We start from the raw sequence: 14,164 nt of genomic DNA, 5'->3' as shown, positions 1-14,164 counted from the left end.
ACGAAGCGCGTACATAGAAGAAATCGAAGACGAAGAAGAACAAAAATTCTTCGATACCCAGGAGACCCTAGAAGACGAATGGGACCCTGCCGCGGAAAGTATTCCGTATTCCTCCGAAATTCCCAAACTCCTTGACCCTGAGCCTGCTGACGACACAGAAGAAGAATTAGAACCAGACGAATTCCTGATCGCCTATTGCAAAGGCGATCACGTCATCGGAACTTACGAAACTTTTGAATCCCCTCTCACAGACGAACATATCCCCGCCGACCACCGATTCTTCTCAACCCACGGAACCCTAGTCAGAAAAGCCGACAACATCTCTCAAACCCTCGCCCAAGACGCCACCAAACCGAAAAAGACCTTTGAAGAACTCGTACCAGAGATCTTCCGGAAGTATAAGGACGTATTCGGAGAAGTAGCTAACGGAACTCTTCCACCAGAACGCAAGTTCGATCACAAAATCGACCTCAAAGACACCTTCGAACCGCGCAAATGCAAGATCTACCCACTCAACCCCGCGGAAGAGAAAGCCATGAACGATTTTATCGACGAGAACCTTGCTAAAGGTACCATCATCCCCTCCGAATCCCCTCAATCATCCCCATTCTTCTTCGTCGGGAAGAAAGACGGTTCCCTCCGACCATGCCAAGACTACCGTTATCTGAACGAACACACGGTTAAGAATAACTACCCGCTTCCGCTGATATCCGATCTCATAGATAAGCTCAAGAACGCGAAGATCTTCACCAAGATGGACATCCGATGGGGATACAACAACGTCCGACTCAAGAAGACCGATCAATGGAAAGCGGCCTTCGCAACGGCAAGAGGACTTTTTGAACCCACGGTAATGTTTTTTGGCATGTGTAATTCGCCAGCCACCTTCCAATCGATGATGAACGATACGTTCGGAGACATGCTCCAGGAAGGATGGTTAATCATCTATATGGACGATATACTAATCTTCTCTGACGACTTCGAAACCCACCAGAAACGAACTCATCGCGTACTAGAAAGACTCCGCGAACACCGCCTTTACCTCAAACCAGAGAAGTGTACGTTCAACGTGGAAGAAATAGAATATCTCGGCATGATTATCAAACCAGGATCGGTAGCTATGGACCCGACTAAACTGAAGGGAATCTCCGAATGGGAAACCCCAAAGAAAGTCAAAGAAGTCCAATCATTCCTCGGATTCGCTAACTTCTACCGTCGTTTTATTGCTGACTACTCTACCATCGCACGTCCCCTTATAGATCTCACGAAGAAAGATATGCCGTTCGAATGGAACGAAGAACGCGACTCCGCCTTCCAAAAGCTGAAAACCATCTTCACATCCGCTCCTATCCTCCAGATCCCCGATAGACACGCCCCATTCGCCATCGCTACTGACGCATCCCTATACGCCACCGGCGCAGTACTCCTTCAAAAAGACTCAAACGGCGAATGGCTCCCCTGTTCATACCTCTCCCAATCATTCGCCCCCGCCGAACGAAACTACCAGATCTATGACCGAGAGCTCCTCGCCGTCATCAGAGCGCTCAAAGCATGGCGACATTACCTCCTAGGCTCTCCATTCCCCGTAGAGGTTCAAACCGATCATAAAAACCTCACTTACTTTAGAGACGTGCAAGATCTCAATAGACGCCAAGCACGCTGGCAAACATTCCTATCCCAGTTTGATATCCGTTTCAAATTCGTACCCGGTAAAGACTTAACTATCCCTGACGCACTCTCCCGTAGACCGGATCACCTTCCTGACGATAACGTCGAAAAGGACAATACTAGTATACAACTTCTTCCTGATTTTATGTTCATCAATTCCGCTTCTCTTTCCGAACAATTACGTATATCTTCCTCCATCGATCCAGTAGTACAAATAGCGCTTGACGCGCTCCAAAATCCCTCCATTCCCCCTCCTCTTCGCTCCGCATTATCAGATTGGAAACTATCTGACGGTATTCTTACGTACAAAGGACTTACTTATGTTCCACCAGGCGATCTCCGTCGCAGCATCACTTCCCTTCACCACGACTCTCCCACCGCCGGCCATCCAGGACGTTACAAAACACAAGAACTTCTATCACGTGACTACTGGTGGCCCGGACTCTCTACGTTCGTCAAGAACTTCGTCGACGGTTGCAGCATCTGCCAACAGAACAAAGTCAATACTCACCCGACGACTCCTCCCCTACAACCTATCCCCGCTCCCATATCCAATCGACCCTTCGCTCACTGCTCTACCGATCTCATCACCGATCTTCCGCCGTCCAACGGCTACGACAGTATCATGGTCGTGGTAGACCATGGCCTTTCGAAGGGGGTAATTCTCACCCCATGTAATAAAACCATAGACGCTGAAGGCGTAGCAAACGTTTTCTTTTCCAAAGTATTCTCCAGATACGGACTTTACGATAAAATTATATCTGACCGCGGACCCCAATTTGCCTCTAGATTCCAGATCGAACTCGGAAAACTCCTCGGATACAAGAACTCCCTTTCCACCGCGTTCCATCCCCAGAGCGATGGAGAAACCGAACGAGTTAACCAAGAACTCGAGGTTTACCTCCGTATCTTCTGCGCAAACGACGCAACAAGCTGGGCATCCATGCTCCCTCTCGCTGAGTTCGTCCACAACTCCCGTCATCACTCCGCTCGCGGGACATCTCCGTTCTACCTTATGATGGGTTATCATCCCAAACATCTACCCGACCTTCATCCCAAGAGCGACATCCCTAACGTCGAACAACGTCTCATTATCCTCAACAAAGCACGTGACGAAGCTTTAGCCGCTCACGAACTAGCGCGCAACACCATGAGACAACGAATCACGTCCAAGTTCATACCGTTTAACAAAGGCGATCGAGTGTGGCTCGAATCCAAAAACCTTCATCTGGGCTACCCCAACCGTAAACTCGCACCCAAACGAGAAGGACCATTTACCATCGCCGACGTCCTATCCCCAGTCACCTATCGTCTTAACCTCCCTACCCAATGGCGTATTCATCCCGTTTTCCACGCCGCACTCCTCTCCCCCTATAAAGAAAACGACACTCACGGTCCTAACTTCGTCGCACCACCACCTGACCTCGTAGACGGTGAGGAGGAACAAGAGATAGAGGCCATAGTAGGCCACCGAGGTTCAACCTCACGAAGATATTACAACGTAAAGTGGAAAGGGTTCCCGAGTTCCGAGAACGAATGGATGACAGAGAGACAAATGGGTAACGCTTCCGAAATTCTTTCTTCCTATAAACGCGCACATCACCTTTGATTCTTCTTCGTAGTACTCAGACTTTCACCAAAAACGGGGGTAATGTTACGGTCACCCTTTTTCCTTGTCACCGTCACACCCTGTCACACATTTCACATCTTCACACCTTCACATGCTCACTCTTCTAATACGTGTACTTCTAGAACATTCTATCGTACGATTCTCTTTCTCTTTTTCTCATTGGCTCATTATTATTGAAGCTCCGCTTCTACTATTCATTCGCCGACTCAATACCTTTATATATACCTCATCTCTACCGCTTGTACTCTTTAACTTGACCTACGCAGACCAGGGCCTGCAATACTACTGCTTTACTCGCACGACTCTAACACTAGGGTGTTAGCTAGAACTTTCGACTACTTTTGATTACTGCTAAGACGTCTGACGACGCTGAGCGTAACAGGCAAGATGCAATGCCGAGGACGATGAGGATCAGGGAGATTAGGCGTTGAGAGGTGTGCTTGGAGGAGAGTGTTCAAGTTGGCAGCCTGTGTGGGACAGGCGAGTCATTTGTCTGCTTCGTTTAGACCTCCTCGATTTTTCATGTCTGACTTTTCTGTCATGCAGACAGGACGTAACCGTCTTGAGTGACATCGAAAGAGGTGTTCTGCGACCCGCGCCCAGGCCAGCGAGGCATTGAGACATCAGGCGTTTTCGATGATTGCATCATACATTGGCCTGTCTTGAATGGATGAAATACATGATTTCATTGATGGATTCCTTAACTGATGCAAGTGTAGCATGAACATTTCAAGAATGGCATTGGAAGCAAGTTGGCGAAATCACGAACAATTTTTCGATCTTTGCGGTGTTCAAACATTGCACGCATTTGACTGATTTGCGGTTTCATGACCAACACCTACTTTGATTCAATATATTGACCCTGCATTGACTTTCCCCTGACAATAAAAACGCTCCATGGTGGTATATCTATAACAAACGCCATCTTTCACCCAGTTTGCCACTCCCTCACACTCATCCACTATGACCTTTATCTCAGATGATCCTAGTTGGTGGCCATTCATTAATGGAACCCGTCTCGCCAGCTATTTCATAGGTTCGTAGAGAGCCAGTCAGATGATGACGGTGATGTCTCGATCTAACCTTGGCTGCGGTTTCATAGTTGCCGCCACTGCTGGGATCGTGTATGATTGGGGTGAGCAAGATGGTATTACAGAACCGCTTATATCCTTATGATGTTTCTAGCACTATCATTCGGACAAGAGGTAGGTTGATGCCAGTACCAGAGCAATCATCTCGCTAAGACTGATTTTATAGGTTGAACTCATCTGGGTAAGCGGAGTTCCACGTCAGAAGACAACGTGAAAATACAATTAATTCACGACAGAGGCAACACTGGTCCCTGATGACTGTTCTGTATCTCAGTGTATGTAGCTAATATTGTGTCGTAAGTGTGGTTGGCAAGTTGTGCTGACATGAAAATATCCTAGGTGCGCTACTTTGGAATAATATATGCTGTGTATGTTTGGATGGCTAAGCAATTAGCATTTGTGCTAATCAGCCTTCTTTCACAATCAGCATCAACATGTACCGTATGTCTGCTCACATTCGCCGTGTTTTGTTTGTTCTGACCGGCAGCATGTAGTCAGTGTTCCGACAATCTCGGTGACAGACGTAGTGTGTATTCTTGCAATGACGCCCATTATTCCTGTCCAATTAACTGTGCTCCCATGTAGGGGTGAGTGAGATTATTGACCAGCTTGTTGGTTCAATATAACGACTGCCATAGCTGTAAGTCTGTTTGGAGTACGTGGTTCTCCGAGGCTGATCACTATCAGGCTACGTGATGTTCAACACAATCAATTGGGTGGCTGTGGCCATAGAAGTATTTCTGTGCGGTGAGCTACGTAGCTGCAATGCTTCAATGCTATTGACTTGACTGAAACATCATGCAAGTTATCATGATCACTCGGCTATATGCCATGTATCAGAAATCCAGAACGGTGCTGATATTTCTCGTCGCCATCTTCCTGGCTTTACTCGTCGCCGCTATTTCGATGCCCGCAATATCAATGAGGGGTGGTTCAGGGGGTAAGCTCTAATCACGGATGAAAGACTTATGCGCGCCAGGCTCATTGACGAATCCCAGAGGAATTCGTTCTCTCCGGAACCTATCAATGCAGTATTCAGACTGAGGGAGATGGCATACTTCGACATTCGATAGCTTGGATACTGGTCATTGTATGGGAAGTCCTCACAGTGTGTCTCGCAGTCCGGATTGCTGTAAAACACTTCTGTGAACTGCGACGACAATCGGCAGGAGGGTTTATCGGGGACTGTTTCACAGTTTTAATAAAAACTCATCTGGTTTACTTTGCGAGGTAAGCTCATCATGCGAGTATGATTATCTTTTTCCGCTGATATTCCGCATATGCTAGCTATCTTAGTACTTCTTGCTTCGAGATCGGTTTCATGTCCCCAGCACTTGCGGTATGTTCATGTGTTACTGAGCTCTGAGCACTGTTCACCATTTCTATAGGACTTATCTTCGGGAACTGGGATTTATGGTGGTTTTACTGAAATCTTCTTGCTCATGCATATGTGTGTGCTTGGGCCACGCCTGATCCTTAGCGTTCGACAATATCACGCTAAGCTCGTGACCGACTCCGATGCAGCAAGCACCATGACTTCAATTGTTTTTGAGCGCATGCATGTGTCAACTAGCATCGGTGTGCAACAGACATAATTGATGTGAATACTTGTTGGGAGCAGGAGATTTTTTTGTTCTAAGTTTCGTCGTGGTATTTATATCAGTTATTCGGTGTTCCGCAGTATATTTAAAGGAGGAATGAGTCTGGATAAATCTATGCATATTTTATTACATCCCTCTCAGGGCTCGGATTGATTACCAGACGGAGTATGTGGAATTCCAAGATTATCGAGTCTAACTGAGTGCTTTGCGTCTTCGTACGTTAAATCATGTTTTGGTTCCTTTCACAGTCTGTAATCTGCATGGTGCAGAGTATGTATAGTTGATTGTGCGATTAGATCCGTAGGTTACGACTGAGTTACCAATATCACACCCTGTAATGGTAGTCTGGCCTCCATTCATGATACAAGCACCGTTGTTTAACGTGCTGAGAGGCAGCAGCAATTTGCCTATGTTCATCTTCATCTTCCTGTTCCGATCCCTGTTCCTCTTCAGTAGGTAAGACTTCGATGATATAACCGATGAAAATCAAGTTTTCCACATCAGGAAAAACCCAAAAATGCTGTAGCCCGGGTGACAGCTATATAGTGCTATGTAGGCACAGTAGCACTATGTAGGCACACCTTACACTACATTTACGTATATAGTGCTATATAGTCTAAAGCCACGCTACATGCAGCTACAAGGCAAACACCGTGCTACAGGTAGCTACAGGAGCTTACTACTGCGCTACAGGCAGCTACAGGTGCACCCATAGTACATACGTGAGTGGCTGCAAGTCAGCTAAGGAAAATTAAGGAAACATCAGTCATATTACTTGCGTGCCTGAACTTTCTTGAACACACCACTTCGTAGTATTTTGCTGATAACTCATTAGGATCTTAACTAAAAAATGTCATGAGACTATGGAAAGGCTACCCTTGACAAGGGCTATAACTTTGATTTTCTTCGAAAAAATTCCTAAGATCTACCATAGTCACTCCTTATCAAATCTAATGGTAGACTATCGTATTAGACGATAAATTATTATTCTAAGTCCAATGATTATGGTATATATATTAGATGCTACTTTCATATGTACAAGGTCCTGTAGTCTAGTGGTAAGTGTTGCTCGAAATTGTGTCAATTAATCAGGTGGTCGATAGTTCAAACCAAGTCTATGGCAAACAATAAAGTGGCCAATTAGGTAATCATTTTTGTGGATCATCGATCACCCAGTCTGATTTGTAGCAGCCTGTAGCACCTGTAGTTGGTTGCTACAACGAGCTACAGGAGTTGCGCATAGCACTATATAGTACTACATAGTTGCCTCACATACTATATAGAAAGGTCTTGACTACCAAGCTACACGGTCTACCCTGGCTATATAGTACTATATAGTGACCGGGCTTTTTCCTGATGCACATCGCTGTTGAGAACTGCGCGAGTAGCATGAGAGTGTGGATAATCAGGCATGATAGAGGCGCATGTGGCTGAAGGTCTTGGTACTAGGATGTTCGAGGAGTGAGAAGGTGAAAATGGGAAGGGGCCTGCTAGGGGAGCTCAGAAATAAATAAAAAGGAGTATAAGACGATATGAGTAACGTGGGGTAGCAGTGTCCTGACTCCCGAGTGGTAATGAAAAAGCGACGTTTGGGATGCATGTTGCCTAGTAGCAGGTCTGGCCAGTGGGGAGATAATGGAAAGCCAAGGGGCTTGAGGATATTAGAGGCATTGTCCGGGCGGTCTTCGGGTACGAGATGCGGGAAATCTTCTTGTAAGTCATGACACGGACTCACCATTCAATAAGAAAAAATGTATTCGTGGTCAATTTGACAGCCTAAACGGCATGGGGTCACTCATAGTGGGAAGCAGGTCAAAGGGGTTAAGGAATAAACACTCTGAACTCTGAACGAGGGTCGTTGTTGCGGAAGCAGAGGTCGCATCATCGGTACTTATTGCGCCCGGGCCCGGATGTTAGATGGATAATCCCGGATCTGCAACTTGTCTGCAACCGACCATCCGTATGTGCCTTCGAGACAGACGTCACCTCCCGATGTTACAACTCTAGGTCTTTTTCCTTCTCCCGAGTCCCGTTGCCAGGACATTACTCATGGGTTTAGGAATAGTGAAGATGCTCTCCATATTTTTCACTTGATGTTGGCTTTGCATGTCAGATACTCGTTGGAGTGCGATCCTGTCTTGGAGTTGGCATTGCCGAGGCAGGTTTGTGTCTAGTATAACTACTCCAATTCGCTAGGGATCAGGGGCGTTACCACTTATTTGCCAATAAGGGTGCCTCGTTGCTGTACGTAATAACACTGTTCACAGCATCTCTCGCTACTAGTGCTAACCAATGTTCTTGTGGTGAATTTTTCCCGTAGTCACTGGAATTTGAAGAAGGAGAACAGTATCATTCTCCTGTTGAAGCTTCAAGGGTACAACCAGTCAAGTGCGTATCCTGCTTGTAGCCTTCTATTCTATGATACCATCATGATCGACGCACAATGGAGGCTAATGAACACTGGTAGGTAATCATATCCATGCGAAGCCTACAGTACATTCAAAGTTCACTCTTGACAGCCTCCGCTCGCTGTCTTGAGACTCTCAGTCTGGTGTCTGCACATAGTTTGGCCCTCGCTGGAGGTATTGGAGGGTGCTTTGCTGGTATCTTGGTTCTTTGGCTATTAGTCGTCCGCAAACACAAAGCGAATGTCACATCTGATAGGACCTCCGAATCCGACTCCCTCATACAAGACGATCAAACACGAAATGATCTTCAGGTGATGAACTCAATTCCATCCTTTCCCAGCGCAGCAGACTCATTGAAGTGGGTGAACAGAGGGACCATACTCCCGACGCACCACTCTGTTCCATCTGCGCACAACTAGATTTCTATCAGATTCTCCTCGACGACCTTCCAAGAGATAAAGCGATTCCACTCGGCTCAGTCTCATCCATCTTGAAAAAATCCGACCAATGCGGATTCTGCCGCCTCATATCCTCAGTTGTCCGTCGAGCATGGTTGTTGGACAAGTTTCCTCACCTCGATCTCTCCGGGATTGAATGTGAGCTGTTCTCATTAGATTGTGGCTGCCTTCTGGAGCCTACGCCCAAACCCAAAAAACTTTGCCACCGCCTTAGCATTAATGCACCGGATCGCCCTCGGGAGATATATCCAGCCATCATGGCAGCGCGGACTTCGCTGGTGTTAGAAATCCAGCTCATGGAAGAAGACGCGTTCAAGTTTGGAAGACCGACCGATCTTCATGGCCGCAGAGTGAACGATACTGTGGATGTCGGTCTGGTGAAGAAATGGCTCGGGCTGTGCGAGGAAGGGCATGGAGATATATGTGAAAGTGTCTGGTGGATGGGCGACAACAGGAGCCTGCCGGGATTTATGAGAATAGTGGATGTGGTGTCGATGGCCATTGTTCCTGCACCTCCCGCCTGTCGTTATGTTGCCCTCAGCTACATATGGGGAGGCATTGGCGCAGAGTATTGGACGGCGAAGGATAATTTCGCAGAGCGCTCCACGCCTGGCGGGTTGAACATGACAAACTTCCCCGATACCATCATAGATTCGATTCAACTCGTTCGACAACTTGGCGAACGATACCTATGGATTGACACTCTATGCATCATTCAAGATGATATAGAAGACAAGACCATTCAGATACACGCTATGGATTCGATTTACGGCGGGTCTTATTTCACGATTTATGCTGCTGGCGGCACGTCGGCTCGGGACCCTCTCCCAGGACTTCGTCCACGAACTAGACCACCGCAGCAGCACATCGAGGTCGTTCAAGGACTTCATCTCTCTGTGCCCTTGCCACCACCTATCGAGGCTCTCAATCTATCGGCTTGGAGCACGCGTGGTTGGACTTATCAAGAGCTTATGCTCTCCCGCCGAAGAATATACTTCACTGGGCAACAAGTCTACTTTGAGTGCAAATGTGATATCTTCTGCGAAGACGTTGTCGCTGAAAGCAAGTTCCTCTCATCGTCTACCCAACCTTTGCGGTATAAAGGTGCAGGAAATTATACCTACCTTCGAAAACCTACGCATACCCCACCGGGTCAGTCCGTCATGGATTACATGTATGCCATTGGGCCGTATACACGGCGTAACCTTACCGTGGAGTCAGACATTGTCGATGCTATCACTGCAATGACGAATGTCTTGGCAAAAGGCTTTGAGCTTGGTAGGGGTGACCCCGCCAAATCCTTTCAATTTGGAATGTCGTTGACAGACCTCGAGCATGCGCTTGTCTGGCAACATGATCCACGCACTCCTCGCGCTCGTCGTTCGATCACTGGCGAAGGCAAGTCAGCCTGGCCTTCTTGGGCATGAGCTACATGGCGTGGCGCTGTTCGCTACGTGGGGGAAACACTCTATGCCTGGCTCGATAGTCATTCTGACCAACCGAGAGTGACGGAAACGATTATCGATCCCTGGTATATCGTGGACCATAGTGGTGATACAGTGCAGCTTGATGTTCGCCGTATTCACCGGGTCTTTGTACATCCTAGGTCACAGGCAGCGATGAACCCATATTCTTCACCGAAAGGGATCTTAGATTCATCACAGCTAACGCTAGACATTCATCGACAACTGGAGCCAGGTACCCTCATTTTCCGCACGACCTCCAGCCACTTTAGCGTTGTACGGCGAGATGACGGTAGAGAAGACCAAAAATCAAGTGCACGTTTCTACCATGGTCTCTTCAATATCCTCTCCAGCTCTTCCATTTGGGTTGGCAGTGTCATACTGCCATTAGACCCTGTTCCACCGGCTTCTCTTGAGTTCGTCGTCCTTTCCCGTACCAGTGTGGGCCCTGGCGTGTGCGACGAAGAAAGTCTTGGGGGGTTCTACTCTGGATGTATGTTATATGCGATGGCGGTAAGTGAGAATGAGGGTTTGATGGAGCGTGTTGGGTTGGGTATCATTCATGAATCCGCCTGGATTGCTTCGAGTGCGCAGGAGAAAGTGGTGTTTCTCCGGTAACAATCACGTACTTGAACAGGTCCACTCGGGTGATTATGGTAAGGAGTATTCCGTTCGAACGTGAGACGAGTCTGACTACTCGAACAGTCACAGCCTCACCTTCTGGGCTGCCGGGTTTTCTATGATATCATTATCCTGTTGGTGAACTTGGACGTCCGCTGTATATACATAGATTAACGTGAGCAAGAAATGGTTTCTTCCGATCCCGTCCGCAATGCGCATATGGCACAACAACTGTGCGAGCGCCTTCCTCCGGAACGACCGTTGACGAGAATAGATTCGTGTACCTTGCGGAGCAGGTCGAAAACGACGTCACGGAAAATTTGCCGCAGTCACTGTTCGGATCAAGTTAATTTCGTAGCTGCGAGCAACACCATCAGATATATCTGCTCGTTCATTCGCTCGCCGACCAGTATATTTGATTATCGACGCGCTAATTACAGCTCAGGCATAAATGGATGAGATCGGATGCGTAGCACGTGATCCGGAATGGATGGAATCTGTCAAATGGACGGCGGTATCGCTTGCATCCCTTTCCTAAGGCAAAAACCGGAAAGCCATGATGTGCACAGAGAGCGGTAGGCCCACATATTGTCAACCGAGATGCAGGAGCGCTTACGCCCAGGGCGTCCCCCTATAAAGATCCTGGACTTTCGACAACGAAACGACCCATTCTCCACTCACCCTTTCACAACCAACCACATAACTTTCTTCAGTCCACAGAAACCCAGTCATGAAGGTGATGATGCACCCCCTGTTATCGATTACAAGATCTGACGCGCTTCTAGATTATCGCTATCCTTTACAAGGGCGGTGAGGCTGCTAAGAGCGAGCCCCGTCTCCTCGGTACTGTGGAGAACCAGGTTCGTCTTGTCTCGAATGATAGATCATTAGCTACAACATACTTACTTTTAACTTTCACAGCTCGGTATTCGCAAGTGGCTTGAGTCCCAAGGCCACGAGTTCATCGTATGTGTCGTGTTCCTCTTGATTATCATGCTTGTTTAGTTGCTCAATCCATCCATTTGTGCAGGTATCCGACTCCAAGGAGGGCCCTGACAGCGACTTCCAGAAGCACATCGTTGATGTATGTCCAAGCTCCAGTACAGCCCTACTACTGTATCTGCGTATATATCCCCGGGTACTTATTTTCTATCTTAGGCTGAGATCTTGATCACGACCCCGTTCCACCCCGGGTACCTCACTGCAGAATTGGTCCAGAAGGTATATTGATCATTTCTAGATTGAGTCGTTGATGCTCAACGGTTTCATACTTGACAGGCCAAGAATCTTAAGCTCTGTGTCACCGCTGGTGTCGGCTCTGACCACATTGATCTCAACGCCGCTGTCAAACGTGGTATTCAGGTCCTGGAGGTCTCGGGCTCCAATGTCGTTTCCGTCGCTGAGCATGTTGTGATGTCTATCCTCCTGCTCGTCAGGAACTTTGTTCCAGCACACGAGGTATGGCAACCTCCTGGCGCGTGCTTCCCTCTGTTGATTTCTTGCCATCTTTAGATGATCGAGCGTGGAGACTGGATGGTCTCTGATATTGCTCGCAACGCTTTCGATCTCGAGGGCAAAGTCGTTGGCACTATTGGTGCTGGTCGTATCGGTTACCGCGTCCTCCAGCGTTTGATGCCCTTCGACTGCAAGGAGCTCATCTACTACGACTATGCTCCCCTGCCTGAAGGTTCGTACCACTCTATACTCGTTCATCTCCAGCTTGACTCATGCAATTACAGCGGCTGCTAAGGCCATCAATGCTCGTCGCGTCGAGGACCTCAAGGAGTTCGTCTCGCAGTGCGATGTTGTCACTGTCAACTGCCCTCTGCATGAGGGTACAATTGGCCTTGTCAACGCTGACCTTCTCAAGCACTTCAAGAAGGGTGCATGGCTCGTCAACACCGCTCGTGGTGCCATTTGTGACAAGGATGCCGTAGCTGCTGCTCTTGCAAGTGGTCACCTGAACGGTTCGTGACCTCACTACCTGATATCTTTATATCGAGTTAACATTACAACAGGTTACGCTGGCGACGTTTGGAACGTCCAGCCCGCACCCAAAGACCACGTCTTGCGCACGGCTAAGAACGTCCTTGGCGGTGGTAACGGCATGGTACCCCACTATTCTGGTACCACTCTTGATGCTCAGGCTCGTTACGCAAACGGCACCAAGAGCATCATCGAGAACTACCTCTCTGGCAAGCCCCAGGAGCCTCAAAACATCATTGTTGGTATTGGCAAGTTCGAGACCAAGGCTTGTGAGTACCTATTTGGACCTTTCGCTCGCTCGTCTTTTCTGACATGTTATTATAGACGGTCAGCGTTGAAGTGCAGATGCGTCTGCCTGATATCCTTGATATCATCATTAACATGTATACAAAACATATATGCATCTGTATGTCTATGGGAAGCACATTGAAGGAGGATGTACATTATTGATAGTAGAAAATAATACAATGAAACCTACTTGCTGGAGACTGGCTGGTACATATCTGAGACAGATACAGAGCAAGCTTTTTATGTAAACAATTGCATATCATACAACTTTGATACGGCATAAGATCTTCGTACTGTGGTCGCTGGAGAGATGATAACTCGAGGTTGACGTCATGGGAGAGAGATTTGTAAGTTTTTATGCCCTCACTGCCCACAGAAGTTGATTTAGAGCTTAGCGTCTCGTCGACCTGAAAGTGACTTGCCAAAGAAGCCATTTCTGCTCAGAAGACATCTTTCGGAGGTGTTTTCACTCAGCCGCCATATGAACACACTCCTCCGAAGAACATCGTTTACTCGTATCGCAAGGAAATGTTCTTGACTCCTTTACGATCGAACCAATCAATCCGGTAGTCTAACCTGAGTCCACCTTCCACATTTCAGAGGACACCATCACGAGTTTCCATATCACAGATGACAAAACCGTGAAACGCGTGGTTTCAGAAACCATCGTATCTCTCGCAGCATACGCCACTTCTTTCGATGGACAAAGTTTCACTTTCACCTTCACAGTGACACCACACATTCATTGCGAAGCCCTGCTCCTCAGGCCTCAGGCATCACGCACTTAGTCCACAGCGTCTACGCACTGTGCGCACGCCGCCGAAGTAGGGCCCAGTGACCCAGTCGCGGATACAGTGTGACGGGTGTAGTTAACTAACAACGCACTTGTTTCCAAAGTACACGTGTCCACAGGTCTGCACTTCGTAAAAGAGCAGCTTTTGTGGTAGCAT

General features: G+C 47.7%; 3 protein-coding genes across 3 annotated transcripts; all 3 read left to right on the top strand.

Annotated features, from left to right (window-relative positions):
• Positions 1–4,261: 4,261 nt before the first annotated feature.
• Positions 4,262–5,984, top strand: EDB91DRAFT_1247007 (uncharacterized protein; the record flags this gene model as incomplete). The annotated part of the gene is made up of 12 exons (XM_041322752.1): positions 4,262–4,334; positions 4,401–4,433; positions 4,484–4,503; positions 4,556–4,570; positions 4,626–4,664; positions 4,729–4,757; positions 4,817–4,830; positions 5,077–5,136; positions 5,195–5,329; positions 5,388–5,619; positions 5,677–5,728; positions 5,778–5,984. The coding sequence occupies 12 exons, from the start codon at positions 4,262–4,264 to the stop codon at positions 5,982–5,984; spliced, it is 909 nt and encodes a 302-aa protein (XP_041178814.1).
• Positions 5,985–8,317: 2,333 nt separating this feature from the next.
• EDB91DRAFT_211091 (heterokaryon incompatibility protein-domain-containing protein) lies at positions 8,318–10,379 on the top strand. The gene is made up of 2 exons (XM_041326459.1): positions 8,318–8,709; positions 8,769–10,379. Exons 1-2 carry the CDS (start codon positions 8,470–8,472, stop codon positions 10,281–10,283), a joined length of 1,755 nt encoding a protein of 584 aa, XP_041178813.1. The 5' UTR covers positions 8,318–8,469; the 3' UTR covers positions 10,284–10,379.
• Positions 10,380–11,406: 1,027 nt separating this feature from the next.
• On the top strand, positions 11,407–13,490 carry EDB91DRAFT_1346117 (uncharacterized protein). The gene is made up of 11 exons (XM_041325876.1): positions 11,407–11,515; positions 11,580–11,676; positions 11,726–11,800; positions 11,862–11,906; positions 11,971–12,024; positions 12,099–12,161; positions 12,219–12,398; positions 12,453–12,627; positions 12,680–12,907; positions 12,959–13,195; positions 13,251–13,490. The coding sequence occupies exons 2-11, from the start codon at positions 11,671–11,673 to the stop codon at positions 13,262–13,264; spliced, it is 1,077 nt and encodes a 358-aa protein (XP_041178812.1). The 5' UTR covers positions 11,407–11,515; positions 11,580–11,670; the 3' UTR covers positions 13,265–13,490.
• Positions 13,491–14,164: the final 674 nt, after the last annotated feature.

This window comes from Suillus paluster, assembly GCF_016628075.1.
Source record: "Suillus paluster strain FC165 chromosome Unknown EDB91scaffold_17, whole genome shotgun sequence".
Taxonomy (NCBI): Eukaryota; Fungi; Basidiomycota; class Agaricomycetes; order Boletales; family Suillaceae; genus Suillus; species Suillus paluster.
The sequence above is the reverse complement of the archived record's forward strand: the minus strand, read 5'-3'. Positions and strand labels throughout refer to the sequence as shown.

What these genes read in the sequence shown, in the direction of transcription:
- EDB91DRAFT_211091 (XM_041326459.1), top strand. Translation starts at nt 8,470, where the DNA reads ATGCGAAGCCTACAGTACATTCAAAGTTCACTCTTGACAGCCTCCGCT. An exon ending in AAACACGAAATGATCTTCAG is followed by an intron (nt 8,710 to 8,768) that starts GTGATGAACTCA and finishes GTGGGTGAACAG; the next exon opens with AGGGACCATACTCCCGACGC.
- EDB91DRAFT_1346117 (XM_041325876.1), top strand. An exon ending in TCGGTACTGTGGAGAACCAG is followed by an intron (nt 11,801 to 11,861) that starts GTTCGTCTTGTC and finishes TAACTTTCACAG; the next exon opens with CTCGGTATTCGCAAGTGGCT. An exon ending in TCCAGAAGCACATCGTTGAT is followed by an intron (nt 12,025 to 12,098) that starts GTATGTCCAAGC and finishes TTTCTATCTTAG; the next exon opens with GCTGAGATCTTGATCACGAC.